Raw genomic sequence first — 27,721 nt, forward strand, 5'->3', positions numbered from 1 at the left:
TCCATTGCTTCATGCCACTCAATCATTGCCATGACAAGAAGATTGGTGGCTACTGCAGGCACTCTAGTTGTTAACACATACACAGCTTAAGTTCTCAACGCAAGGACCAACCTCACTTCCACAAATTAATTTGTTCACAAGAAAATAGCAGCAGCATTCAACTACCTGTTTTATTAACATTTTAGTTACAAGAGTGGGAAGTGTAAGTTAGACAAACATAAATAAAACCTAAGTTATTCTTCAAGTGCTCCAGAGTGAACTGCATCCTCATAGCACCCTCTCTCTTCTTTAGTTTCAGGATGCAGTTTAATAAGATCATCAATTCGAAGAATAGTAATTGCAGCTTCTGTTGCAAACTTCAGGCTCTTAGTTTTGACCATGGTTGGTTCAAAGACACCGGCTTGCTTGTTATCACGAGGTTTTCCATTGATCAAGTCAAGACCAATCCTGAAAAGAAGAAATATTGTCAGACGGAGGGGTAGAAAACGTTAGAAGTATAGTTGGGAGTACGCTGTTTAACTACTACTAGGTCCCAGTGATGCACACACAGGACTGAAGGACAGAGGGAGAAAAGTTCAGTGATAACCTACAACCTTTTTTTACATGCAAATTATGGTTCAGTAAACTGGCAGAACAATTTTCCATCCAAGTCACCAACCCACTTCACTTTTAATAGCCTTCCTACAGGTAGATACTTGCCATTTCAGATTTTTGCGATCCGGGTTAACTTGAGCCTCGTTGTGGAATGCTCTCAACTTCGCAACGAGATCTGTCGCATCTTGAGCGGCATTTACTGCCAATGTATTTGGAATTATTAAGAGGGATCTTGCAAATTCTGCTATTGCAAGTTGTTCACGTGATCCCTAGAAAGAGGAAAAAGTTTTTAAACCAATTGCTGCAACAAAAGAGGAAAAAATACAGCCATGATGAAGACTGTCAATAGTAGGTAGGGGTTTTCACATGCAAAACCTATTTTTAAGCCAAAGAACCATGTAGTTTAATTATCCAAGAAAGAGTAACTCATATCCTCCATTTTAAAGAAGCATCGTGCGTTCTGTAAGATGATTAGGTTTTAATGAACCACAGAACCAACTTCTAGTAGAAGAAAATAAATGCTGAAAAATTCATATTGTCCTAGTTTAACACATACACACTGTTACTTCTTCGTGCAAGACTTACCATGCTGGTTGCGTAATTTTCAAGATATATTGAAAGTGCTGCCTCTACAGCACCACCACCTGGGACAACAGACTTGGACTCCAATACCCTTTTAACAACACAGAGAGCATCATGGATAGATCGTTCCATTTCATCGCACATGAAGTCATTAGCTCCTCGTAAGATAATTGATGCTGAAGTACGAGCCTTTGTACTAGAGAAAAAAGGAATCAGAAGTCAGCTGTGTTGAACAGAATATAAATTAAAACTCTTCTCGCCAAAATTTTCCTTCTAAAGCCAAGTTCAATTGAGCCAGTTTCTTTCAATGTTTAAAAGAAAATCTTAACATTGTTATGCACCCTTGCAGGATATATACATTGTAACTTAGTAAGTCAGTATTTTAAGTTCTAATATGCAAAAACCTAGTTCGGGGTTTAGTCTTTTAGAGAAAGCTACCTGACAAAAGTATGACAGACAAGACGTTTTCCCATCAAGTAAGGGGAAAATTAATTACGTATTAGGAAAGTTCTCTTTCGTATAGCCATCAAGTGAGCTAATGATTGCCAACATTACAGGATAAGCAGTCATGTAACTGCCACAGAAGTGCCATGGTCAGAATACTTCATTCACACACAAATGAGACTACAGGAAGTTGAACACTGAGAAGGGTCTTCTTGCCCATTAAAAAAAAAAAAAACAACCTAAAAAAAAAAATCCTTTTAACAATGTGGTCCATTTCCTACTACCAAGCAGATGACTGATTCAATGAAACCAGCACAAGTGAACCCTGTCTTCCACTATAAAGATCTAGCTTGCACCGCCTTATTCAGGGGAAATTACTCAGATGGTACCTATTTCCCTTTACTGTCTGTAAAGGGAAGCCAGTGTGACTATACTGCTAAAAGCCAGGTAAAGGAACGCAATATGAATGCTGTAATAATGTCTCTATTGTAAATTTCAGGAAAATTTGTTTATGAACAAAATTTTAAGTCTATCTAGTAATCTGATTGTTTCACATTATGGTTGATGAAACAGGTGTCCAGCCCCAGCAGAAAAGATTAAATACTGATAATTTCACCTCTAATTTGCAGTGGACTTGTATACTCTTTCCCATGCATGTACCTACTCATACCACTGAGATAGCATGGAAGTAAATAAACGGAATTTTATCTCAAACTTAGTAGAAAGTGTACACAAAAAGAGTATTTTAAAACGGATCCTTACTTTTTGATTAAAATCAGCTCATCATCACAGATTCTCTCTTGAATCACCTCTTCTGCCTGTCCCAGCATTAATGCCTCAAAACTCTCCTCGCCTTCAAGGTTTGCAAGGGTTGAACATATGGTTGCTTTAACAAACAAACAAAAAAGTGAAATTAGCATTCAATTCCAGCACATCCTTTGCCAACTTCCCAGAACAGGCATACAGAAAAAAAACCAGAAATTGAAAACAGAAATAAAAACAATATAAGTAGATTTTTCTTAAATTCAACGGCACTTTTATTTCTCAGTTAGCAATTCAATATTCCTCAGTTTATAATTGATACTGCTCTTTTTGCTCAACTTTTACAGCACTTACTTTTCCACAGCTAGTACAAATTCCTGTGCTTTACCATAATGAAAATGCTTTCTTGCAAATTTAAGAATTGACAGATAAAATTTGTATAGGACCAGAAATTTTTTTCAGTATTTATTTAATGATTTAGGAATTCTTCATTTGTCTTTAACTATCTAAACAAGGTACTTAACACAACTCTCCAAACAGAGGCTTATGAATGTGTTCTTAATAGAGACAAATAAATACAGATTCTGGCTCCCACTTCCAGAAGACAACAGTCTTCCCAGTGCAAGGCAGCATTTTCTTCCCCACTGTCAGTCAGCTCTTATGGTACTCATCTACTTTGACAGAAGAGTCAATTAAAAGCACAGTAAAGTTAAAACCTAACAGGAGTTGCTCAGCTCTACTCATCCTCTCCTTGCATGGCTTGCATGTTAAGAAGCCACGTTCTGAAAATTAGTTACTAATACCTTAACAGCAGCTTTTACTTAAAAAAAAAAAAAAAAAAAAAAAAAAGAGAGATATTTTTATATATACATACCTCCTGATGCCTTAGCAATCCGCTTAAGGTCCTTTTTTACAACTCTTCGTACTGCCATAGCACCAGCATCAACAAAGTATTTCAGACACATATCATCAATACCTCCAGTGGTGAGAATAACATTGGCACCAGTGGCCAAAATCTTCTGGATCCTTTCTTTGGTAATATCTGACTCTCTACAAGGATAACGTCTAAGTTATAAAAATGGATTTAAAAGTCTACAATCACATTCTGTTAACTAATTTCCTGAAATCTTAATGTAGAACTCTGCAAGGATAAGGAACCATTGCACAAACATACTTGGATTTCTCTAAAACTGACTTAGTACTAGTTCTGCCTCCAAAAGTGAAGAGTTCTACCATTAGTATTTGGTATCATTGGGAAATGTTAACATTTAAAACATTTTTACCTCTTGCGCTCAGCCAAAATTACATCGAGCCACCTCAAATGAAGAGACCAAAACAAGCCTGTGAAACCCCACTGTCTCAGTTATCCAAGCTTCCACACACCTCTGCCTTATCTGGTCCAGCTTCTCAGGGTCTGAAATAACAACCTGAACACCAAGCTTCATTTTTGCTTTCTGCAGGCTGAAGTCAAGGCATGCAATCTTCGCATTAACTATTCTCTTGGTCATACCTGACGAGAGAGAACAAGAAAAAGGATTTTGTCAAATCGAGTTAACAGAACATCAAGTTAGCATTAGAGATTAAAACTAATGCTACTTTCACATTTCAGGTTTCTATTCAGTTTGCTTCTCTGCCTCCAGTTCTGCCCTAGTACAGAAGAATGCTAGCAAAGACTTTCAAAGAGAGAATTTAAAAAAAAAAAAAAAATCTCTACTATAACCTGTTACCTTTTTACAGACCCCACCTGCAAAATGTGAATGACTATGAAAAGCTGACCTATCAGTCTCGCATCCTTTAGGTTACCTGATCAAAACACAGCTCTGCTAAATGTAACAGTTCCCTACAACCTGACATTGGCTCCCCACAAGGGAGGTCCTTATATTCCAGAAGATCACAGTGTTACCATGCCGACAGTGAGCTAGAGAAACTACAGTAACTTACCAGCACTTCGTGGATCACTAGTAGCTGGCAGACCCTAGTCTAGAAACCACTGGTGAAGTGGTAAGGTTTTTTTGTGTTCTTGTTTAATTGTTCTGGAATTGAAAACCCACATGATCTGCAACTAATGCAAACTCTTCAGTAAGAAGAGCCATGCAGAAAGACTAAGAGGACTAAGTTCACACAAAAGCTTTATGAAACATAGCACGTTCTTACCCTGTGAGCCCACCACGCAGTTCAGAGCGTAACCGTTCACAAGTATGCTCTCTTTTTGGCTGCGGCCATGTGCCTTCAAAACATTAACTGAGTTGATTGGATACCGAGCCTGACCCTTCTGGTCTGTATATTTAACTGCCAGTGCAGCATCCACCACCATATTAGCAAAGAAATCACCATCACTGCAAAGCTGTTAAGGTTAAAACTGAAGAAGAAAACTAGTATTATGCTTAAGAAAAAAAAAAGTCACTGACAGTGCCCAAACTAAGACTCAAAAAAGGTTTCCAAAAAAGAACTTTAGAAAGGTACAGAAGTGCGAGCTTTTTTTACCATTCCCGTAAAGGAACAAGTAATTCTTAAAGCTGAAACACTGGCAAGAAAACTAGGACAGGCTAGCGTGATGCTTGCATTTTACGCACCTTTTGTTCCTTAACAAAAATACCTATCCTATGGTCAGTCTGCATTCCCTTGTTAGCACAAAGGCTAAAACCGCAGGTTTTTCTACTACTATGAAGTAAAATGCAACCTTCTGTCCCCTAGTTTCACTCCCCAGGTATCTGGCTTCTGTAATGCATTCTTCCATTCACACAATTCCTTATCTAGACTCGCTAACATGCAATGTCCTAAGGAAACAATATACTGTTAAAACTACTGTGATGTGCCTAATCAGGTTTAAATAAATTGGAAGAGTCTGAACATGTTTTCCCATACCAGATAATACCTGTGAAATGTTTTTCACACCCCTGTTATAAAAACAACAGATTGAATACTATATCCCATTCATAAACACTGCTGCAAAAGAAACTAGCCTAGCTACTCGAGCTCTCCCATCAAACACTCTCACTTGAATAACTTGATCAAGTTAAAGGATACATTCCGATAATTTTAGAGGACATTGATGTTTTAGCAGCATTAATTAGGCACTCCCTGCCCAATTCATCTGTGTTAATAATAAGATTTTCATTGATGTAGCGAACTGCTTCCCTGTAGAATAAAGACACATACTGGTAAAGAATTCCACCCCCAAAAAGACAAAAATCTTACATGTTTTCATCCCTTCTAAATGTTAACTCAAAGAACACAGGGATGAAATAAATTAATCTTCTAGGACAGTAAAGTGACATTTCTATGTGAGACTACAGAAATTCAAAATAAATTTGAAAAAACCCAAAACACCAAACCAACAAAAAAAGCCCAAAACACACCCCCAAACGAAAACACCGTATGCACTTTGCACCAGGAAGCCTGTATTAACGCAGTCACAAATACAGAAATAAGCAAAAAACATGCAGTTATTATACTTTTAAAAAGGCAATGTACTTCAACTGTATTAGTTTCTTACTTGCAAGCAAGTCGGTATCCACCAATAATGGAGGTAGGATGAATTTTCTGTTTCACTAGTTCATCTGCGTTTTTTAGAAGTTCTGCAGCAATAATTACCTGTTTGAAATACAAACACTAAATACATGTATTTCATACAAGCAAAATAACTACCTGTTGCCACTAAGTGGAAACGAGAATCACAAATAGTTGTCCAATGTCTACTCAGTGGAAACAAGTAGTAGTGGAATTATAAATAGTTTCTGACATCAGGTAAAAGCCACCTGATTCCCCCTCCCCTGCCCCAAGTTGTCAAAAGTCTCAGGCAAATTTTCAACACTCAGCATCCTTACAGTCCTAAACTTCAATTTCTCATGGTTGTTAAAAATTAAGAACCTTAATTCAGAATCTACCCTCAACCTTCAAGAAAGCAAAAAATAAATAATGAAACTGCAGCAAGCAAATTCCATTCCAGAGCACCAGCTGCGAACGGAAACTAGCATCTCTAGATTCATAACGGATAAATCAAAAACTGCGCTGTGATAACGGAACACTGACTTTTGGTGTATCTGCCTGTAAAACTTTCTATGTACCACTGATGTTGTCCCATCGCCAACTTCTTTGTCTTGCAGGTCTGCCAGCTCACAAAGAACTTTTGCAGCAGGGTGTTCCACTTCTAGCAGCTTCAGAATGGTGGCACCATCATTAGTAATGGTCACGTCCTAATTTTCAGAAATCGAATGTTAATATGAAGTATATTTCTATTATGTTTTTACTGTTGTGTTTCATAATGATTATGCAAATGAAAGTTAATTATTCTTTGTGAATGCCCATAAAATAACTATTTATACCAAATGTTTACTGCTTCTTTTTAATCAGGAGTCCCATTCTAACAACAGAAATGTTACCAGTGCAGAATCTGCACTTTCTTTTTATCAGAGAAGTCTTTATGTTACAGAAACTCATCAAACATTTTGCACATACCAGATAAGCAGCAGTGCAGACAATACCCTCTAATACAGTATTTTATTACAGCAACCTGTAAAATGGCAAACTTTCCTCATTTGCTTTAAATATTTTAAAATGTGAAATATGGAATATTGCTTTAAAATGGTTATGGAATTATTGGAATTCATTTTTATGTTATTCCTCCTAATGTAGACATTGGGATATACAAGTCAACACCACCACAAGGCGTGACTTCAATGGTGATATTCATTCCTGTGAATTTGACCAATACTGGTAAGTGGTGACAAGAACTTAAATGTACTGTATGGAGACAATTGACTACATAAACTACAGTACTAGATTAAATTAAAATGATGTAGCGTACATTACCTGATAGCTAGCATGGTCAATTTTACTAAAGATCTCCTCCCACCCCCTCTCAGAACCATGGAAAAAAACAGGTATGTGCACATTAGACCTATGAAGCACACTAAGTGGAAGCACTTTTACACAGGAACGCTGTATAAGCCCTCCTGACGCTTAAAGAAAGCTTACTTACCCCAATATCATCCACCAACATCTTATCCAGGCCAACTGGCCCAAGAGAACTCTTTACAATGTTGGCAATAGCAGATGCAGCAGTAACTGAATAAATGAAAGAAAAACAGTTTTATCTTCCAACTTTAGGTCGATTCAGGTTTACAAGAAAATGTGCCAAGAACCTGCGATTCAGAAACATTAGATAAAGTGACCTAATTTAGGATTAGGTTTCAGCCTAGCTAAACTAGTAATGGCTTGCAGCTACTACAAAATACAATCTGTGCCAATCCCCACTCTTCCCTCCAAGCTGGTTCAGCTAACTAACCTGGCAAAACTAACCGCTCAGAAGACGAATGGTAAGATGGAGGACACTACCGAGATCAGAAAAGTGGTGGCTTAGCAAAGGTTGGCAGCACTGTTTTGGCAGCAGCCAAGTCATGCCATGAAACTTCACTCTCATTTACTCCTCAGTTCTAGAGGATACAGAACAATGGTATCACCCTATATCAATTAGCAACACAACATTAGGTCTGTGACTGAAATAAAACTTATTCTCTAACTAAGTCAAGAAAGTAAAAAGTGACCTTTTAGTCACTACTAAAGTAACATGAAACCTCTAACACAGTGGCTTGTTTAAATTATGTTCTGCCAACTTCATATAGGAAAAAGATACAATCAACCTTTTCCTTCAGACCGTGGCAAGTTTTCCTCTGTCCCACAAGCATAGCCACTTAATCTGGAAATTGAAAAAGTGGTAGTATAATGGGAATAGTTACAACTCAGACCTTCACTTTGAACTTCAAACAACATAACTTTTTTTTTGTTTTGGAAGAGTAAGGGCAGCTTTCGGGAGGGGGGGGGGGAAGTTGTATCATCAAAGTTGCCATTATCAAGTATCTCGGCCATTGATTAAGATAATTTTCATTCTAAGTGTTCTGCCTAAAGTACCATCAGAGCTGCATGACTCTCGCGATCATCAGGAAGCAGGTCTTCAGCTTCTTCCTTTGTCTTTTACCTACTCTGAAGTTGAGAACTGCCTCGGAATTTGCAGCCTTTTCCCAAGACTTGGGATAAAATCCAGAGAAACGTGGAACGTTTTTGAGAACTACAGTTAAAGACACTTATCTTGAGGACAGTCCCCACTTTCAGAAGCAGGTTATTTCCCTGTGCTGGCAACCAGTAAGCTTCCCCCACCGCCCTTTCCCCACCAAGGCCCCTCAGCTAGTCTGCAGCCCGTGCCGGCTCAACGCCCTACGAGCTCGGCACGGAACCGAGCCGATCTCCAGTCAGCAGCCGCCCCCCTCCCAGTGTGTGCTTCTACTAAAGAAGGAGGAGGGATGCGGGATCACTTCGCCACTGAGACCCTTGGAAGCGGCGCGGGACCGCGCGAGCCCGTCGTCTCCTCGTGGAGGCTGTGGAAAAGGAGTAGTGCCACCCGCCCTTCCCGCCGGCAGCAGCGGCCCTCGCAACGGCTCCTAGCGGCCCGAGACTGAGGTAAGCTGGCGGCAGGGCGCGGCCCTTCCCGGGATGGGGAGGGGGGGGAGAGGCGGGTAAGCACATGGCGGCGGTTACGGCCGCGCCATATTACCTCCTTTCTGCCCCTCCCTCCACCGCTCATCAAACCCCTGCCGGCAGCGCGCGGCCGTTACCGTTTTGCGTGCGGATCGCGTCGCCGCTGGTCCGCTCGCCGAAGACAGCCAGGGGCCCCTCCATCGCCGCCATCTTCCCGCCCGGCCGCGGCACGAGACGTATCGAGGGCAGCGCGCGGAGCCGCGGAATGGCCAGAGGGCCGCAAGGAATGTTGGGTACACCCCCCTCCCGGGAAAGGGTGGAGGGACCGGGGGCGGCCCCGCGCGGGCGAGGGGCGGGACCACACCTGCCTGCCCAATCCAAGGGCGCGGTACGGCCCAGCCTCAAGCCGCGATTGGTGCGTGCGGATGAACAAAGCCGTCACGCCGAGGGACGGGCAGGAGGACTTCCAGGAGGTTCTAGAAGCTAGAGCGGGCTCGTGCGCACGCGCGCTGCCTCCCTCGCCTCTCAGGGGCGAGGCGGGGAAAGGGGGTGGGGGTGCTGCCGCCGCCGGAGGGTTCTCATCTGCCACTATTTGTCCCTTCGGGCGGAGCGTGCGCTCCGTGTCTCCGCAAACGGTGTGGGGTTTGTAAGAGCTCAGGATAGCCCTGCAGGGGCCGGGGAGCGGGATGGGCGGTTCGAGGTGGCGGAGCAGGCGCTGTCGCGGGGAAGGCGGTATCGCAGGCCTCCCGACGCCGCCTGTATCCGATTCAGTAGCAAAGTCTGCAGCGCGAAAGACCCGGTTTTGCGTTTAATGCCGGTAGGCAGTTCTTGTAGCGGCTCTGGTCTCTATCCCGCGGCTTTGATAGGCGCTGGGAGAGGAGGGGAGTCCCCCGCCTCTCTTTGCCGTGCGGGCGCGCCCGCTTCATGGGCCCAGCTGCCTGTGCCTTAGGCCCCGCTCCAGGGAACGGAGCCCCGGCCTCTGCAGCTCAGCATCTCCTCGCTCCCTTTTTCTAAGGGGAAAAATTACAAAGGGTCCTCCGAGTCGGGGAGGAGCTGCCTGCTTTATTCTGTGAGACGTGACTTAACAGCCACGGGCTTCCCCACGAGCTTGCCCGGGGCGTACTTCGCCAGCGGAACGGGAGCCGCTTCCCTCGCTACACGGGGAGGGGGGCGGAAAAGAAGGCGGTGCTTCCGTAGGGAAAGTGGGCGGAAGTCCTCTCGACGCCGGCTTCCGGGGGAAGGTGCTGGCTTCACCAAGATGGCGGCGCCCGGGTGCCCCTGAGCGGAGCGGAGCGAGGGGACTGCCGCCCGAGCCAGTGGCGGGCACCGGCTCCCCATGGCGCTGAGCAGCCGCAGCTGCCTGCTGCTGGCGGCCGGCAGGCTCCAGGCACGTGGAGCGGGTAAGCTCGGCCCCTCTGCGGCTCGCCAAGCCGGCCTTTCCCGGCAGGGGGGCTCCGCGTCCCCCGTGCTGCCGGCGGAGGGCCGCTCCCAGGGTGATGCGGAAGCCGGGTGTCTTGGTGGAGCTGCTCCGCCGTGCGCAGGCCCCGGTCTGTGCCGGGCTCCCGCTTGTAACGGCCGTTCGGGCTGCTGTGGGACGGGGGACTGCTGGTGCGTCTCCGGCCGGGGTGGGCGGTCTGACGAGGAGAGGCCCTGTCCGTCACTCTGGTGAGAGGTTCCCGCTGCCTCTCTGGCCCGAAACGTTGTGTAGCTGAGTGAGTTTACAAGCCTAATTCCAAATTCGCGTTTGTTAGCTTAATTAGTGACGATTAGCCTGACAGGACTGAGGATTTTTACCATGTTACTTGTAGCGCTGTCATCTGTTCTTTGTGTACTTCACTTTCAGTATTTTGTAAAGCCTTAATCCTAGGGATCTTCTAGTCATCCGTGAATTTATATTTTATGCATGGGTTTTGAACCGCTGTTAAAAACTTAATATACTTTTCACTTTTGGTCTACAGTTCACCTCATAATCTGGAGAAACAGGTTGAGCTCTGGTAATCCATCTATTTAGTGTTTAAAAAAAAAAAAAAAGCTGATCTTGCCCTGCTGGCTTTTACAAGCTGCATCATTCTGTATTGTATTCATTCTACTGTCTGCACTATATATTTTTTTAAGTCTGTGGGGTTTTATTTCCTGCTTTTCCTCAAGGTCTTCGTTTTGCGTCAACTACAGTCAGTCTCAGAACTGAGACTGAAGTGGACACAAGCGAAAATGAGGTTGTTGCTCCAGACTTCACTAACAGGAATCCTCGGAACTTAGAGCAGTTGGCCCTGGCTAGGAAAGAGCGTGGCTGGAAGACAACGTGGCCAAAGCGTGAATTCTGGCATAGGTGAGTCAGAAAGTCACCAGCAGAAATGAAAACTCCAAAAGAAATAAAAAACCCTACCAGGTAGAATTTCTACAAAATGCACTTTTTGGGTTGTTGAATCAGTCGCCTCCGTAGCTGTTCTTAGTTAGCAGGCATCTTCTGTGTTCAGAGAACAGTAGGCTGTCATCACATGAAAGTTAGCATATGTGTTGAAGATCTTTCCATCTATCGTTAAGGTAGCAGTAATATTGCTTAAGAACATTTTTTATGTATATTAAAGTTATATATTTTTATATATATATAAAAGCAAACTCTTTACCAATGCTTCTCAAAAAGTGGTGCAGAAATACAGTGTAAAAACACAGCCTCTAGTATAAGACTTGCAGTTATAGCAGCAGTTTCTAGAACATAAAATCCGAGACAAGCTACTGCGTGAAGTGGTAAGAAAGTGAGGTACGGTCCAGCCGAGCAAGGGGATTGCCCACGGGGTGCTGTTAACCTTGGTGAGAGAGACATCATGCCGTCAGCATCTCCATGGGGATCCATCCAGAGACGAGCCCTGTGCTGGGAACTTAGGATTCTCCTAGACCTGTGCTGACCATGCATCATTATTTTATTTGAGGCACCATAATAGTCTAGGTGGTTTTTTAGAAAATGCTGACTGCTTGTCCTCTGGAAAATCAGCTCATTTTAAGCTCGGGAGTCAAAATCCTTATTTTGTTCGTGAGGGACTACCATGCCTAGTTTGTTCATACCTGGAAATCTGATATTGTCTCAGTGCAATAGAAGATAGTTGCTGCTAATACTCTGTGGTCATGTGTTACGGCTTATGAAGTACTGCTTGATCACTTGCCGATCCCGACAAGTTGTTACCTGCTGTGTGAGCAGAAGCTTTAAGAGACTGCATAGCAAACCTAAGGTTACGTTTCTGCTGGAGTAGTTCCCCTGATCTAGTTCATAAGCACCCGTACCACATTGTGCAGGTGTACAGTGCTTGGTCTGGAGTGACTGCTGGCGTGAGGCAGCGTAGGACTGTCACCTGCGTAACTGGTGAAAAGTTGCTCTTGGAATTTCACTCTCTTGAACTGGTAAAATGAGTCCTATTTTATGTCCTAATAAAGTAAGCAAAAACCTGGATAAGATAATAAAAGCAATATTAAGAAATCATTATTGTATTAATAGCTCCAGTACATTGTTTTATTTAAAGTGAGTCACTTACACATGTAAGCATTTGAATGTGTTCGCTCTTTAGATCTGGAAAAGAGATCCTAATCCCATGTTATTTCTTTCCTTCACTCAGATTACGGCTTGAGCAGACACAGCATTATGTCGAAGCCTTCGTTGAGCGCTGTAATGGGGATGTTGTGGTGTCTGCCTCTACCCGAGAGTGGGCCATAAAGAGACACCTTTACAGTCCTAAGGGAGTAGCAGCATGCAAAAACCTTGGCCGCGTAATGGCACAGCGCTGTTTGGAAGCAGGAATCAACTTTGTGAACTTTAAAGCTGTTATCCCCTGGGAACGTCGTTGTGACTCGGCAAGTACCCATCTCCTGACAGTCATTTGGCCTTTTTTCCTTTCTAAGCATTAATTTCACTCCTCTTCACCATTGATTTTCTTATGTGGCTTGACAATCCCTTCTTGCAACACTCAAAAGGGTAACATTGACAAGCTGCGATTCCTGGCATTATGCTTCAGGGAGGCTGTTAACCTCTGCCCCCCACGTAACATGTCCCCACTGATATGTTGGTGCTGATAGATTTTCTTTGTACTTACTCGTGTCTCTCTCTTTTAAACAAGATTCAGGAATTCGAAAAAGCTATGGAGGAGGGGGGTGTCGTTCTGCGTGAGCCACGAAGAATCTATCAGTAAAATGCAGATCATTGGGAAAACTTCCCAAGGAACAACAATCACTTCTTTAGGTGTGTGTACCGGCACAGTGAAGGTCCAGAGCTGGAGAAAGTTGGAACATGGCATCTTACAATAAAATATTTTTAAATGCATGGAATTGGGTCACATTCTTGATTCTGAAATCATCAACACCTTTCTTTTAAGGCTAGGAGAAACTGTTGTAGTTCAGCCTGACAGACTAACAGCATTTACTTCAGAATTCAATAATTTTAAAGTATATTTTATTTATTTGATTTTGTGTTTGTTCTAACCTGAACTCTTTGAAATGTCAGTCTAATTGAGCAAAATGCAGTCATGATGTGAATGTTTAGAACTGTAATAAAGTTATGTGCTAAACTTGGTAAAAAGATTAAATTCCCCTAACTCATCTTTGCAGCTTTCTTGCAACCCTTAGATTCTAACGACTAAACCCTCGCAGGTCTAGGAGGGAAGCTGCACAAATGCCAGCGGTAGGGAGCAAGAAGCCCGTTTCCCTCCTTCTGTGTCTGTCTGCTGCTTAGGCGCCGGCCCCGCTGTCAGCTTGTCCGCCTGATGGATCGGCACGGCTCCCCAGTGCGCCCGGGCCCTGTCATCCTGCAGCGTGACCTGCCCGCGACAAGCAGCACAGGGCGGTCGCAGCGGGGCTCGGGGGGCCGGCCTGCTCAGCGCCGCTCCCGCGGCGAGGGGCGGTGTGCTGCCTCCGGCTGTTCGCGAACTGGGAGGTGCGAGGTGAAGGCCAGGGTGTGCCCCGCGGTGCTGCCCTCTGCGGGGACGCACTAAATCCTTAACGTCCAACTGACATCGTTCTTAAAAAAAATCCCAGTATTTTACTGAATTTTTACCTGGCCTTGGTGCTGTTTCATAATATTTAATGACTCGCAGACCCTGCTAGCCTTTGCGTGATCTTTATTTCCAGAAGCTGAAGACTCGGCCTACGCCCTCTCCCCCTTCTACGTTTCCAGCCTAAACCGCCCCCTCTATTCTCGGCGCGCTGCCCGCCCCTCGCCGCCGCCCTCGGGTCCCGACGGGTTCTGCCTTTTTTCTTTCTTTGAAGCCGGGTAAAAGCCGCCCCCGCCGGAGCAGCGCGGGGCGCGCAGGCGCAGCGGGTCGGGGGCGGTGCGGAGGCCCGCGATGGAGGTGGGGGCGGCGGGCTTCGAGCGGCGCCTCTCGCGCCTCCGGAGCCGCCTCCGCCGCGCCGCCTTCCTGGGTGAGCGGCGGCGGGGGCAGCTCTCGGCCGTTCACGGCGCCCTCGGCCCCTGCGGCCCGCCCGGCCCCCGGCCTCGGAGCGCGGCGGCAGCCCCTTGCCCGGCGAGGGGCGAGGCCGTGGCGACGCGGGCCTTGAGGTGTATTTTAGCAGATAACGGCGCTGGTGCGCAGTGGAAGAGCGGAGGCTGGGACACGGGGTTTCCAAGCAGGCAGCAGCGGTTGGAAAGTGAGGCCGCTCTGCGGGGCTGGCCTCGGCTCGGCGGCTCAGGGTGTCCGTAACGCAGGGGCAGGCTCCAGAGGGTGAGGCGGGCCCTCCCCGGCGTGGGGGCAGTGCGTTTCCGCTCCTCGTCCTGCCGCAGGGGTGAGGGCGCAGGAGGCTGCACTCCCACAGCAGTCGGTTGCCTTTTCTCTTGAGCTTGCTAGCGGTGGGTTTAACGCAGAGGTTACGGTGGAGAGAGGCGTTTCAGAGATCCTTGGCCTGATGTTGGTGAAATGCATGCTTCATGTTTCAGATTTTTTTGTGTTCTTTCCATCTCGACAGCCCTTGATATGGAGTTTACTGGCTTACATTCAACGTTCCCACAAAATAACGAGCCCAGGTAAAGCTGTTCGACTTGAAATGTGAGGGAGGCTTGCTGCTCTAGCTCTGTGAGAACAGCCTGTGCCTTGCAAACCTTCTTGTTTCCACTCCCCCCGATTCTGGTTTTGTTCGTAGCCTGTTTGATTCCCCTGTGGAGCGGTACCTGAAGGCCAGGCGGAGCGTTCAGCGCTTCACTGTCACTCAGCTTGGTAAGTGCTGTTCCGACACAGCAGAAAATGATCTCCCAAGGTCTTAGTGGTCACTGGCCTTTTGCCAGCTGGCGGGCCCTGCAGGTAGCTCTGGTCTTAATTCACTTGTTACAGAGACATTTGTTTGCTGTGGTAGGTTCCGCTCCGCCCCCCCATGTTTAATACTATCAACTTTTTAATATTTTAAACATATAAAAGTCATATACTTTTTACTGGTCTAAAGTTCTTCATATTTAAAGATTGCAGGTACAAAAACAGGGCTTTTAAAACAGGATGCAAGCAAGAAGTAGGTGACAGCAGCTCCTATTCAAGGCTGTGTCATTTGATATAGTGTATGAGTAAGGGGACTATCAGAGGAAAATGAAGGCTAGTATTTTTGATATTCCTAAAGTAATAAAAAAATCAACACAAGAAAGGACTAGTCGTGGTGGTGGAGGGCTACTGACACTTAAGAACCAGTTAGAGGTCAAGAAACCAGCTCCAAAACTGTTTAAAATATGTTCAAAGCCTATTTAAGCTTATTAATGTGCTTTTTAGGGATTAATAGAAAAAAAAAAACCCTAAGTAGTAAAAATCATGTTTCAGTCTTCTGTGGTGCCTAGCTCCTTCCAAATGCTTTTGTAGCGTAGTTGGACCCACAGACCTGTGTATGCGTAGTTGGAGATTTTCGTCACCAACTCCTCTCCTCACCCGTTGCTCAGTCTATTGGCTGTGTAATCAGACTTGACCCCTTTTCCCTCAGCACGGAAAGCTCGTCCCTGTTCAGCTCTCAGGGAGCTGGGGAGTGGCCTGGCAGTTGCTGTTGAGATTTGCACTGTGGCATTAGCGAATGGAAAACACGTACTCCATCAGGGGATCTCCACATCCCGTATCTAATTTTCACAGCATCTGTAGACATCCAGCTGAACATTGCCATTTCAATGGAGGTTTCTCTCTCTTGCAGGGCTGGCAATATTCTCAAATGAAAATTCAAACAAGTAAGTAAAAAAGCAGTTTCCTGTTATAATGAAGACAGTGCAGTTGAGATTTTATGCAGAATTCTCTGGGAGGAGTTGTTTCTTGTAATTATCTTCTAGAGAGATTTTTCTTTTCATTGTAGGTATGTGGTGCATTCATACAACTTTTTTCTCTTTCCCTCAACATTGGGGGTTACGGATGTCGAATTCACCCTTTCTGCATCTAGCATTCAGTTCCTGTCTCATTATGGCTTCGACTATAATAAGGTATGTAATCTCCCTGCCAGAAATCTAGAACAGAGGAAGTCTCTGCAATTACAAGAGAAATCAGGATTAATATCCGTAAATGCTACGTTTCTAGGGTAAATAGCATCTTGCTAAAGTATGAATGCATCATGTGGTTCATTATCAACAGGGAGAGTGAGTGCTGGTTTTTCTGAACTGCCGTAGAGGCAATAACCATATCTTTTGTCAGCCTAAGACAGATTTCCCTACCTCAAAAAAAGAAAACCTGTCTCTGGTGAGCTGAGAAGAGGAGTTACTAAACAGACCCCAGTGGGGGTCTTTACTAGCCATGAAGGTGGGGAAGTCTCAGTTTACCTGCATCTTATGTATTGCCATATTTCCCATAAAATTCGGACTATGTCATCACATAAGAGCACTGTTTAGCAATTTTGGACAGGCAGCATCGTGGTATCTTGAAGCACACTTGAAGTATCTCATAAAGGAAAGGTAAAAGCAGAGCAAAAAAATTTAATTACAGTTGATAAAAATCCTTTTCTTTCTTCCATACATAAACACGTCTTCCTTTATGTAAGAATGCATCTTGGATTACCTACCGTTTGTATTTCTGAAGAGAATATTCTGAGAATGAGGAACACCAGCATCTTCTAAGTATATGCTGGTTTTGGACCTGGTTAACCTGCTAGTCTCTAATTTGCTGCAGGAAAGTCCAGGGGAGACTAACTAACCTGGCATTTTTTTCCCCCCTCAGTTCCTCAAAGATGGAATCCCATACATGAATGAGGTACAGGAGGAGATCCTTAGCCAGCATCTCTTAGCGGGTAGCTGGAAAGTCAGCAGGTGAGCGCTATTCAGAGGTGGATCCTCAGTACTGACTGTATTGACAGCTCACCTTCACTCAGATCACATTTTGTGGAAATACTAAAGCCTATTGGTCTGAATGCCTCGCCGCCAGCTGTTCCAGCATGCTGTGGTCTGTCTGAAGGAAGATGGAGATCACAGGATGCAATCTGGAGAGTTGGGTGAATGTTGGGAAGTGATGCTTTTGCATTCCCACAGCAAGGCACAAGGCTCCCTCTTTACAGAGCTTTATCTCACACTCTGCCTCTTTCCCCCTGATCCTGCTTTAGTGCCCTGGACAGGGATGTGCTGAAGAAAGCTATTGATGAAGTGACCTGTTGGATAGCTGCAGCAGAGGAAGAGGAGACTATGGTTCTGCGGGATCTGAGTGGTATGAAACAGGATGCCTCCCTTAGGCACCTGTGGGCTCTGAGTGGCTTCATCGCTTCTGAACCTCTGGGGCTGCTACTGTCCTTTGCTGCCTGTTCTGTTAAACTGCTCTCTTGAGAGTGAAAGCATCTGTGCCCATCCTGCCTTTACAACTCTTTGCCCCTGTCTATGCTTCGGTTCCTGTCAGGCATTCATCTCTGGACCCTGCTTTTCTGCTCCCTTGTGGTGGTGGGTCTAGGTGCTTGGAGCATGCTTTGTGGTAACCAACTTCCATTTTGTGCTGCTTCAGAGCAGCAACTGGAGAATTTGTAGTTGCTCTGGATCAGGATAACTTTTGACCTGTTTTAAATTCTGGGTGATCTGGTTTTTGTTTTCTTCCCCTTGGAGAAGGGAAAGGTGGGTCTCCTTTCAGAGTTTGTTCCTTCTCATATGGAGCAACAAGGAGCCCCTCAGAAACACATATGTATGCCAGTGGGGATAAACAGGCCACTTAACACCTGTGTTACCTTTTGGGAGCACTGCAGCAGAGCTGAGGAATTTCTGTGCTGCTCTGGAGGAGTTGAGGGACAGGGAATTGTAGCAGAGAATAGTTTGTACGTTTGCTCGCAGAAACCAAATCTTAATCCTTTAGGTCGGGGAATAAAATACAGAAAAGGTTAGGAAGGACAGAAAGTATTTAAGGCTTTGTCTGTTGATGCTTTTTTGCAGAGTGTGAAATATAGGGGGTGGGGAGTGTGCTGTGTTTTGTATCTGCTAGGTCAGCTGCAGTAGATATGGTATTGATACTTTAATAGGGCTGGCAATGGTGAGCACCTGTGACAAGAAAGACATTTATTTAAGTTAGCCATAGACTGATTAAGGTGACTTTCTGCATGCTGTTCAGAAGAGGACTGGGTTAGTTCCTTATCAGCTGTGGGGGAAAATGCATTGGTACCTCTCATCTGTGCTGGGCTTCTGGGTCTGTTGCTCTGAAACCTTCCAAAACCATAGGCAGTCTTTTTCATAGTAGTAGCCTTCCTCCCTCTTCTTTTCAGTTAATTTTTTCCTTTCCTCTGTGTCCTCACATAAGCTTATTTGCCTGAAATTCTCACCGTGACTTTTTTGTTGTTGTTTGTTGTTTTTTTTCTTTTTTTTCCTGTCGTGTATGGTAATGTACCAAGATCATACATTCAGGAGTATTTTCTGTACACTGGGAGAGAAACATTTGGTCAGTCCTTCTGCCTAGAAAAATATGTTTTCCTAAATAGGCTTGTCTGCACCTCTGAAGTTTTTACTACTCTTCACCCCCCGCCTACCCCCCCCCCAGGCTATCAGATGTTTGAAGTTCAGCTGGTTCTGAGACAAGCTCTCCAAAATGTTTGGACACAGCCTCTTGGACACAAGAAGGTGAGACGGAAATGTGGACCTTTTGAAAAGAGGGTTTCTATCTAGGCAGATAGGACTGGCATTCTTGCAGGGACTCTGAAATGTTGCTTGTACTTTTAATGATAGGGTCCAGGAAGAGGAGAAGACAATGACAAAGGAATGTTCTGGGAAGTGTTGATTGTGGGATCCCAAGAAAAAGGATCCAGAAAACTGAGTAACTTTGGTTTCTTTTTGTCCTGTAGCCACAAAATACCTTGAGCTGGAAGTGCTTGTCCTTCGCGCGCTTCTGGAGGGACCCTCTCTATGTCTCCAGACTTTGTTAGGTCTCTCTTTCAATACCTCCACAAGAATGTACAGTTTTTAGCCTTTTTTTGTGGTTTTCCTTTGACTTTTGCCATGTAGTTGCTTTGAAGACTTTTACTGTCTGTTACATGGCTTGCTGTTTTGCTATTTGCTATTGCTATTTTACATTTGGTGCAGTATTTTCTGAATTAAACCTATGTGGACTTCTCAAAACATGAGTATGATACCAGTGAGTCGCTTAGAAGTGGATTTCGGAAGTCTTTTTTTTCCATTAGTACTATTTTGGTCTGATGACACTGGTCATCAGACATACTTACCCAGCCTTCTCACCTGAAGCATAGCCTTTGGGGACTCGGTTTGTGTGATTGCTGTTTGTTTCCGTTTTTTGGTGCCATGAACTTACCATGTTGGTGTCAAGTTAAATTGAATTATGTTCATTTGTGCTCCAAAAAAACTGTGGTAGGAGCCATCCTCTTAACAAGAGAAGCATTAATAAAACACCCTTAGAGCAGGTCTCTTTTGTTACTGGAGCACTGGTCTCCATATGGAAGAGAAGTGAGACAGTCCTGAAGTCCCAGGGGATGCACTGTTTCTCCATCCTTCATAGCCTAGAAGTTGAACTCATCCCCAGCATTACTGAATCCCAGTAAGCAATGTACATACAACTAGCATGGGAGGCTGAGATACCCAATGACTGTTCTTTTCAGGTAATGGTGAAAAAAGTGAGCCCAGAACATCGTCGGCTTCTGGAGAACTCTCCTTATGACTACTGCCAGAAGGAGCTCATTCTGCTGTCTGCCCGGGGCTTCACCAACCTCTTCCAGACACTTGTTAAAGCCAAGAAGGTAAAATGCCTCATCCCTGCTCTCATTTTTCATCTCTTTTTGATTTGCTACACTGGATGTAAAGGGATGATAAAAGATAAAGTAGTAATTTGTATTAAATGACTCAACTCATTCAGTGTGATCATCCTGTTTAGTTGTCAGTAAAACTGAGATGAATTCTTAGATTGCAGTCATGGTTAGAAAAAATGAGTGTTAAACATTACATCTTCTTACTGACCATGTCCCACTCCTAAGGCATGCTCAGAATTATGGATCCAAACACTAGATTTCCCTGTGTTACTTTTCTATTACTCCTGCAAACCAAGTGCAGCCAGGGGAGAGGGAGCCGGAACCTGTTCTGCAATGTGTTTCTTATGTCACTTGAGAAAACGCAGGAGTCCGCAATGTTGAAAATCATTGTGTTACCCAGCATAAGTCACCATCTAAGCAAGCTGAGCAGATTCTTTTGGGCAGGTTATGCTTTTCAGCGTGTGACAGACCAATTTATTGGACCATGTGGACCATTGGTCTGATTATGTGTGGAAATTCCTATGTTCTGTATGCAGATTATTGAATGAATTTCAGCTTCAGAAGACTATGGGTGATGTGCAGGCAAAGGCTGTCCCTCCCCTTGGGAGAGAGCCTATAAATCTGATGGCTGGAAGACTTTACCAGTGTTCAGCTGAACTGAGAATCCACCTAGCTCTTTAGGTCCACTCAAACTAGAATGGTGTTGAAAAAATACCCTCCTCAGAGAGTCCACAAGACTGATTTCCTGAAAGCAGTAGTCCTCCTGTGAGCTTTGCAGCCTGAATGACTTTTGGGTGAATCCACCGGAGGAAAGGATTCCAGCTGTTGAGCATGTCTAGAATTGGTTATCTTTGAGCTCTCTTCAAACACATGCTCCAATGGGCTGTTATGTTTATATTCTTCCCATAGCCCCTGGTGGGACACAACATGCTTATGGACCTCATGCATCTTCACGACAAGTTCTACAGGCCCCTTCCAGGTAATGCTGTACATAGCTGCTGTCCCCAGGCTGCTGCCTTTGCAACGGGAGTGGGACAGTAAGTACAGTGGTCATTTGCCACCACCAGCCACCCACGGTGCTTAGCAAGCAGCAGTGCTAGTTGCCTCTTCTGAGCTCTAACTGCTGGAGCGGTGCATCGTTCTCTGACTTCACCTCTCTTTTTTATTCATTTGAAATACCGTTAGCTTTTCCTCAGTTTTACGATGTCTTTCTCCACATGTGTTTTGCCTTCAGAAAGCTATGAGGAGTTTAAAAGGAACATTCACAACCTGTTTCCTGTCCTCATAGACACCAAGACTGTAACAAAATCCATCTGGAAGGTGAGACGCAAAGGTCTTTTTGTTTAGAGTTAAAGCTTGTCTTTCACCCGAAAGGGAGGATATCTTTCCTCAGTACCCTGTGGTTACAGAACTGTGACCAGTTCAGTGTTACCCTGACACATTCTGGTTTTAGATGTCATTTAATGAATCAGCAGTACCAGTAAATGAGCTCACGTACCATGAGGTCTGTCTTGGTTGGTTTTCTAACATGTTCTTCTTTTATAGAAATGTCCATTTCCTCGAGTATCTAATCTTTTGGAGGTGTATGCAGTTTTGTGCAGGTAAGTGGTGGGCTATAAAGCCTTCAGCAATCCCTTTGTTTTCTTGGGAAAGATATTTCAAAGTCAGTCATTTCACATGTTCATACTTTCCCTCCTCCCAAATGTTTTTCAGCTGGCTTCTTGTCTTTCTAAATTTAAGAGCAAAAGATTTGCTCATCTTTCTTATAAAGTAATTGTGCAGTAAATTATTTGTTCTAAGTCACTTCTCATATTGTACCACCATTACTTCATTGGTCACAAGTTTGGCTTGCAGACAGCCTTACATACAACTTTAGAATTGTATGTTGCTTATGTCATGTTACAGAAATGAGTGAGTTTCAGTTCTCGGTGAAAATATACCCTAATTTCAAATGCCAGCTCCCAAGAAAGAGCTGCACTGAGCCCAAAGCAGTAACTAGATACAATGTTCAAATGGAGCACATGAGTAGATACCATATCTCATGAGCTTAGCTATGATGTGGTAGAAGAGTTCTGTTTTTTACACTTTTGTGGATAAATTGTTTTCATGTCAATTTTGCTAAGAAAAGGAAAAATTTTGCTTCTTTCCCCTCACCCGCTACTCCCAAGAAGGAGATGCAAAATTAGTTCTTATAAAAACAGTACTGGGATTCCGGGTTTTGTGTTTGTTTTAGCAATTTCAGACTGCAGATTGTCACGAGTTTTTATGCTTCTTTGTTCTTTCTTTTATTTCTGTCATTCCACGGGTATCTGTTTATTAATCTGTCTCCAGAGTTCCCCATTCAAATAGAATTCATCATCAACCCCTTTCCTTGGAGTTTTCCATTGATTTTTAGTTCTGTTCACGTTTTTTGTATGCAATTAGAGCAGACTTGCTGCTTAGAAGGCTTGATTGGTGGAAGAGACTGAGGAAGTATTTAGGAGTAAGTTTACAGGAAGAAAACTGGTAGATATTATTCAGCTAAGCATCTCTGCCTTTTCATAGAATACTACTAAAGTTCCTTTTAAAGTCTTCAGTAGCTTTTTCTGAAATGAAGCCACAGGTCACTAGAGAATAGTAACTTGTCTCTAACATAATGAGGAAAGACAAAAATCTTATACATCCACTTGTCTTCAGCAGCAACCTAAATCCCAAAGATCCAACGTGCCCAGTGATAGCTCTTGCAAGTGACTGCTCAAGATACGGTATGTTCTTAAGCAAATCTTCAAAGTCGGGTAGCTAAAAAGGGTTTTAATCTGTGGACGTCCACATGCAAACATGAGTGAGTGCCCGTGGGTCTGCTGAATTTGCACCGAGCTGCCGATACACATTTTTATCCAGACCCAAAGCCTGGGCTCCCAAAACGTCGTGTGTTCTGCATGTCCCTGTTAGCTGCCAAGGGTAATGCAGGGCAGGTTTTCATCATGCTACTAGCACAAGCGGCATTTACGCTAAGTTGGGCTGAACTGGGCCCGACTTGGGGCTGTGAAGAGTCGGTAGCCCTTGGAAGGGGCAAGGGGAGGTGGGAAACAGTGGTCCTAGAATGGAAGGTAGTGGGGGCTAATGGCAGGGAGGTCCCAGAAAGTAGCAGGAGCTCGGTGGCTCATGTGCAGGATTAGAGGTGCTGCGTGTGCAGGCAGTTGTGTTCAGTACATGGTGTGATACTGGCTGCGAGGCAGACGTTTTCTGGCTTCTCCTGGCAGCGCAGTGTCCTGCGGCGCAGGGCCTCCTGTGTTTTGAAATGGTTCCCATACCATCAATAATGTATATAACACAATTTGGTTTAGCTCTTCATGAAAGTTAAAATTTTTTAATGTGCATCTTGCTAAGCTTTTCAGCCATTCGTGTAACTGCTGCCTTTTTGTTGGTATCGTTTTAAAATGCATGGTAGAAGCATAGACTTTCTATGGGGTGTAAAGGTTTCAGGGTGAGGAAGGACACAGAGCTGAGGTTTGGGGGGGTGGGGTGGGAAAACTCCAAAACAGAACAGTGGATCTTATGAAAGTTAGGATTCTGCAGTGGAGCAGTTTCCACAGCATGCTAAAGGTGTTTACTCCTTTTTGATTTTGTCGGACAATTACAGCTGAGAAGAAGTCTCCTCATGAGGCAGGCTATGATGCGTTTCTCTGTGGTTCAGGTAAAATGCTTCTTAAACACTTCTTGAGTTGTGTTGGGACTTGGCAATTCCTTTCCTGCTCTGTAGCTCTATTTGATGCTAAGAAATATTTGTTTATATACAGTCTGTTGCTCTTAGTAACTTAGCTGCACTCCAGTGAGTTTTTGCTTTCCATTTGTTTAGTTATGTTTCTTTAGCTTTGTTCTAATGCTACCTCATTATTCCTCCTTCTAGTTCTTCTGAAGTCAGCTCATTTGCTACTGTGCAGATCCACAGAGTGAGTGATGTTTACATGTTTACTGAAAATTGCATTACATGGATGGGTCCTCCGGAAAACAGTCATCGGTTCGCTCTGGCTGACTTCTTGTTTTGCAGGCTGGCCTTCCTTTTGGATAAGAAAACGTGTTATTGGAAATGTCACTGTTCTAATTAGATTTTTATTTTATAAATCTGAAAGTAGTAGCTTTATGTCAAAGCTGACATTTAAAAAAGAAATCAGGGGCCATGCGATGGCTCAGAGGTTGGGAAATGCCATTGTGACTCCTTTATCCTTGAACAAGCTCTCTCAAGTTCAGTTCACTTGGGTAACGGTCAAATCATTTTCCATTAGTTTCCATTTTTGAAATCTGTGTGATTCAGTGCCTTCAGTTAAGTTCCTAGGAGGCAACTGTTCAAATCCCTTCCCTTTGCTTGCAGCTTTTCGACTTCTATAGAAGATACCAAGATCTAAAATACCTGTTTTGTCACTAGTTAAAGAGCTTCTTCAGGAGCTCTGTGCTCCAGAGACTGTGCAGCAGTGCAGCGCTGGAGCAACAAAACTTTGTTCTATTTTGTTTTCTGATAGTGATGCAGTGGAGGCTGATCCTTCTTTCTCTCAGTATCTCACCGTGCTAGCCGAGTATCTGAACAAAGTGAATTTCATCCGAGGTGGTGTTTCAAGCATTGTGCGTATGAATTGCAGGTCTGTGGCCAATTTGTGGGGTGCGTAGGTCAGCAGCCTAGTTGATGGCTTCATTAGAGGAGAAAAATCCACCAGTGCCTGGGCCCACCTTAGCAGAAGTTGCCATCATACAAATGACACAATTGACCTTTCAAAATGGCAAATGAGTTGAATTTCTGCTTTGTGAAGTGTTTTAATATTGTTATTCTGTAAGATGGCACGAGTCAGTTTACATTGCCCTAATTCTCTCTGCTCTATAAGAGAGCTTGCAGTTTCTCTGGTGGTTTCTCCATGGTAATCATGACAGTTTGCTTTTATGACTCATGTTTAGAAAAATCTTGGGACAAAAGAAAAATAATTTTTGTACCAACAGCTGTGTTGTACAACCTGTCTTATTTGTGTCACGTTTTGCATATTTTCTGATTATATTAGTAGTGCTTCTATAGTATTTCCAAACTCAGATATGGCTCAGTATCGTACATTTTCCAGAATTTTTCTGGGGAAGATGCTCCCTGCCAACATCCCCCTCTCTTGGTTGTCCATGTCCGAGGCTGGCCAGGGCTGAATGAAAGGCAGATTTACCAAGAGTTTAAAGCTCTTTGTCGCTTTGATGTCAGACGGCTTTCAAACAACCAGTTCATTCTGCTCTCCAATAAATTTAAGCAGTAAGTGACCGGAAAGTCTTTGTTTCCTGTCCCTTGATACTCTTTGATGCAAGCCTTCATCCCACCCTCCCTCTGCTGTGACAACTCTCAGATAAAAAGATTCCTGTCCTGGGCTGTGGGGTGGTGTAACCAGCCTGCCAGCCACGGCTCATGACATCTGCTTTCATTACAGCGTCAGGCGTGTTCTGCAAGATTATAAGCATCACCCTCATCTGCGGGTTTCCATCTATCGCCACTGGAGGCACTCCCCGCGCGTGAACTGCCTGCTGCAGTGAGTTACGGAAATCACAGGAATGGGGAGGGGGAAAAGCATTCCTTTCAGGGTGCCTGGCCCTGTCACAGCAGCAGTCTGCCACTCTTTTGCGACGTCCTTCTGCCAGCCCTTCAGGAGAACAAGGGGTTCAGAAGCAGGTTCGCTTGCCGAGTTCTGGGTGGCTACTTGTGGGCTTTCAGCCCTGGGCAACTGGACTTTAACCCTGATCTTGATTAACTAGGGAATGTTACCCCATGGATAGGACAAAACTATGTATGTGCGATCATAAGACAGAGGGTTATCTTAATGAGCTGTAGTGCTAGCTCTAATAAGCTTGAGGAGAGAGAGGCAGAGTCTCCCAGGTGTGGGATGGATGTGTTTTTTCTACAACAGAGTTGAAAGCTCGGTAGTAGGAGAGAATTCCACATTCAAAGTGCACCCCTCTTGTGAGGCAGTGACAGCAATGCTCATGAAGGGTGAATTTCTGGCCTGACACAGTTTGGAAAAGAATCTCAGTGCTTAATAAGAACAAAATTAAGCCCTAAATACAAGTAGCCTAAGAGCATTTTACTATTCTTGCCCTTTAGAGTCTCTGGTATTGTGGCACTGTGGTCTCTCGTGGCCTTTGTACTCGGAGGAGCTCCTTGCTGTTCATTCTAAAGGACTGCCTTACAGATGAGACATGAGGAATGCAGATCTTTTCTTTTGTGTTTGTCTATGTTTTGTTTCATTTCATTCAATAAACTATGAAGAAAAAAAAAAAGCTATGAATAGTGTTTTTAATTGCTTTCTTGGAAATGTGTTTTTAAAGAGGATGTGTTAGTTTCCAATTTGTGGTATTTTGTAATCTGTTTAAAGCATAGTCCCCTCCCGAGGCGGGAGAAGTGGTTCTTTCAATGCCTAATTTACTTTGATCCTCTGTTGGTTCTTCACAGCTGTTCATAACCCCAGTGTGTTCCTGGTGCTCGTGCTGCTGCATAAGACACATTTCTGATGAAGTTCGGGAAGTTATGAAATGAAAGAGGCTATTTTTACCTTCAGTTGTAAAGCAGGGGAAATGTCCCTGTTTACCAAATGAAAATGGGCAGAGTTGATGGAGAAACCACTCTTGGGGCTCATGAAGGATTCTCGGGAATAGTAAATAATTTGCAGTGCTGTCAGTGTCGTGCAGTGGTATTTTCAGTGGCAGTGGAGCTGAGGGTAGATGCAGATAAGTGGAATTTATCAGCTTCCAATTTGTAGAATATACACAGGTCAGGTGAGTTGGCACACATTTCTGTTTGCTTCTAGTGCACAGCATGTGAGCAGTCCTTTATCCAAAAATATCATGAGACGTGCTTTGTTGATCAGTTTCCCTGATACAGCTGGAGTATTTGCCAGTCCAGGGACTGTGGTCTTCAGAAATTTTTCTTATTGATTTCCTTCTCTTAAAAACAACCTGCTGATCCATGGTTCCAAATAATGGTCCCTAGATTTCATCAGTCAGATCTAATTGGCTGGGGGCTCATGATTGTCTAATACGTAGAATCTGCCTTTAATTGACTGTAAAATGGGAGTTGCTGCAGGGGACCTTAAAGCAGCAGCACGGTATTGCGGTGTGCCTGAAGATGACGTGCTCTGTGCTGCTAACGGTTTGCTGCTTTGCTGCTCTTCAGGAGGAAAGGGCAGTGTATCTTCACACGTGGTTCTCGAGTTCTGCACAGCTTGTGGTTTACAGCTCTTGCTTCACAAGCCTGCTCCTAGCCAGACACGTAACTGACTTCTTGATGACTTTTCTTTTTGGTAACCCCTTCAGTGATGGGGTTCTCTGTTGCAGTGTTCCTTCAAACACCAGTGTAGGTATCTCCCTGTTTATTCTGAAATGTTCTTTTGTCTTTTAGCATCATTAGACACCCCCCTTGTGTCAAGGGGAGCACAGGCTCTGTGTGTTGTGTAGATTTGGGAAAATTTTCACTGGGTGTTACATGCAGTAACATGCATTTTTCCCATAAAAACCACTCTTCTTGGCTTATGATCTGGGAAACAATACTCTTGTTCTCTGGAGTCAGGATTCAGCTAGCTACTTAAAAGTGGGGAGATGCAGCCTCAGTTGCCTATAACCTTTACAATCTGGGGATCATGAAGATACAGATCCTGTTACCTTTGAGAAGCACAGCAGTTTTTAAGGGAGCGTGCACTGTGAAGGAACAAAGAAATTGTTTGTCTGCCTT

At 44.2% G+C, this 27,721-nt stretch overlaps 3 protein-coding genes and 1 non-coding gene across 12 annotated transcripts; 2 read left to right on the plus strand and 2 right to left on the minus strand.

Annotated features, from left to right (window-relative positions):
- Nucleotides 1-145: 145 nt before the first annotated feature.
- TCP1 (t-complex 1) lies at nt 146-9,184 on the minus strand. Of its 2 annotated transcripts, none has more exons than XM_075146252.1 (12): nt 8,994-9,184; nt 7,364-7,449; nt 6,450-6,578; nt 5,879-5,976; nt 5,410-5,520; nt 4,537-4,718; nt 3,766-3,892; nt 3,257-3,432; nt 2,383-2,506; nt 1,180-1,372; nt 700-863; nt 146-447 (listed from the first exon to the last, which is right to left on the minus strand). In XM_075146252.1, the coding sequence occupies exons 1-12, from the start codon at nt 9,064-9,066 to the stop codon at nt 234-236; spliced, it is 1,677 nt and encodes a 558-aa protein (XP_075002353.1). In that variant the 5' UTR covers nt 9,067-9,184; the 3' UTR covers nt 146-233. The 2 variants fall into 2 exon arrangements, with proteins under 2 accessions (XP_075002353.1, XP_075002354.1); XM_075146253.1 differs by lacking the exon at nt 8,994-9,184 and adding an exon at nt 8,025-8,080.
- Nucleotides 7,979-8,114, minus strand: LOC142081515 (small nucleolar RNA SNORA29). The gene has a single exon (XR_012673377.1). It is a non-coding gene; the product is annotated as a small nucleolar RNA SNORA29 (small nucleolar RNA).
- Nucleotides 9,185-9,388: 204 nt separating the features above from the next.
- MRPL18 (mitochondrial ribosomal protein L18) lies at nt 9,389-13,165 on the plus strand. 2 transcript variants are annotated; one of them, XM_075146263.1, is made up of 4 exons: nt 9,389-10,256; nt 11,005-11,185; nt 12,465-12,699; nt 12,963-13,165. In XM_075146263.1, the coding sequence occupies exons 1-4, from the start codon at nt 10,193-10,195 to the stop codon at nt 13,032-13,034; spliced, it is 552 nt and encodes a 183-aa protein (XP_075002364.1). In that variant the 5' UTR covers nt 9,389-10,192; the 3' UTR covers nt 13,035-13,165. The 2 variants fall into 2 exon arrangements, with proteins under 2 accessions (XP_075002364.1, XP_075002363.1); XM_075146262.1 differs by having other exon boundaries at nt 9,711-10,256; nt 10,972-11,185.
- Nucleotides 13,166-13,829: 664 nt separating this feature from the next.
- PNLDC1 (PARN like ribonuclease domain containing exonuclease 1) lies at nt 13,830-26,274 on the plus strand. 7 transcript variants are annotated; one of them, XR_012673048.1, is made up of 19 exons: nt 13,830-14,259; nt 14,800-14,857; nt 14,974-15,047; nt 15,991-16,024; nt 16,147-16,270; nt 16,998-17,086; nt 17,377-17,477; nt 18,783-18,862; nt 19,852-19,989; nt 20,908-20,977; nt 21,233-21,318; nt 21,544-21,599; nt 22,675-22,742; nt 23,621-23,674; nt 23,888-23,930; nt 24,498-24,614; nt 25,083-25,258; nt 25,431-25,529; nt 26,099-26,274. XR_012673048.1 is itself a non-coding variant. In XM_075146254.1 (19 exons), exons 1-19 carry the CDS (start codon nt 14,184-14,186, stop codon nt 26,169-26,171), a joined length of 1,599 nt encoding a protein of 532 aa, XP_075002355.1. In that variant the 5' UTR covers nt 13,830-14,183; the 3' UTR covers nt 26,172-26,274. The 7 variants fall into 7 exon arrangements, 5 of the variants coding, with proteins under 5 accessions (XP_075002355.1, XP_075002356.1, XP_075002358.1 ...); XR_012673047.1 differs by having other exon boundaries at nt 24,498-24,597; nt 25,431-25,669; XM_075146254.1 differs by having other exon boundaries at nt 24,498-24,597.
- Nucleotides 26,275-27,721: the final 1,447 nt, after the last annotated feature.

Source organism: Calonectris borealis, chromosome 3, assembly GCF_964195595.1.
Source record: "Calonectris borealis chromosome 3, bCalBor7.hap1.2, whole genome shotgun sequence".
Classification (NCBI taxonomy): Eukaryota; Metazoa; Chordata; class Aves; order Procellariiformes; family Procellariidae; genus Calonectris; species Calonectris borealis.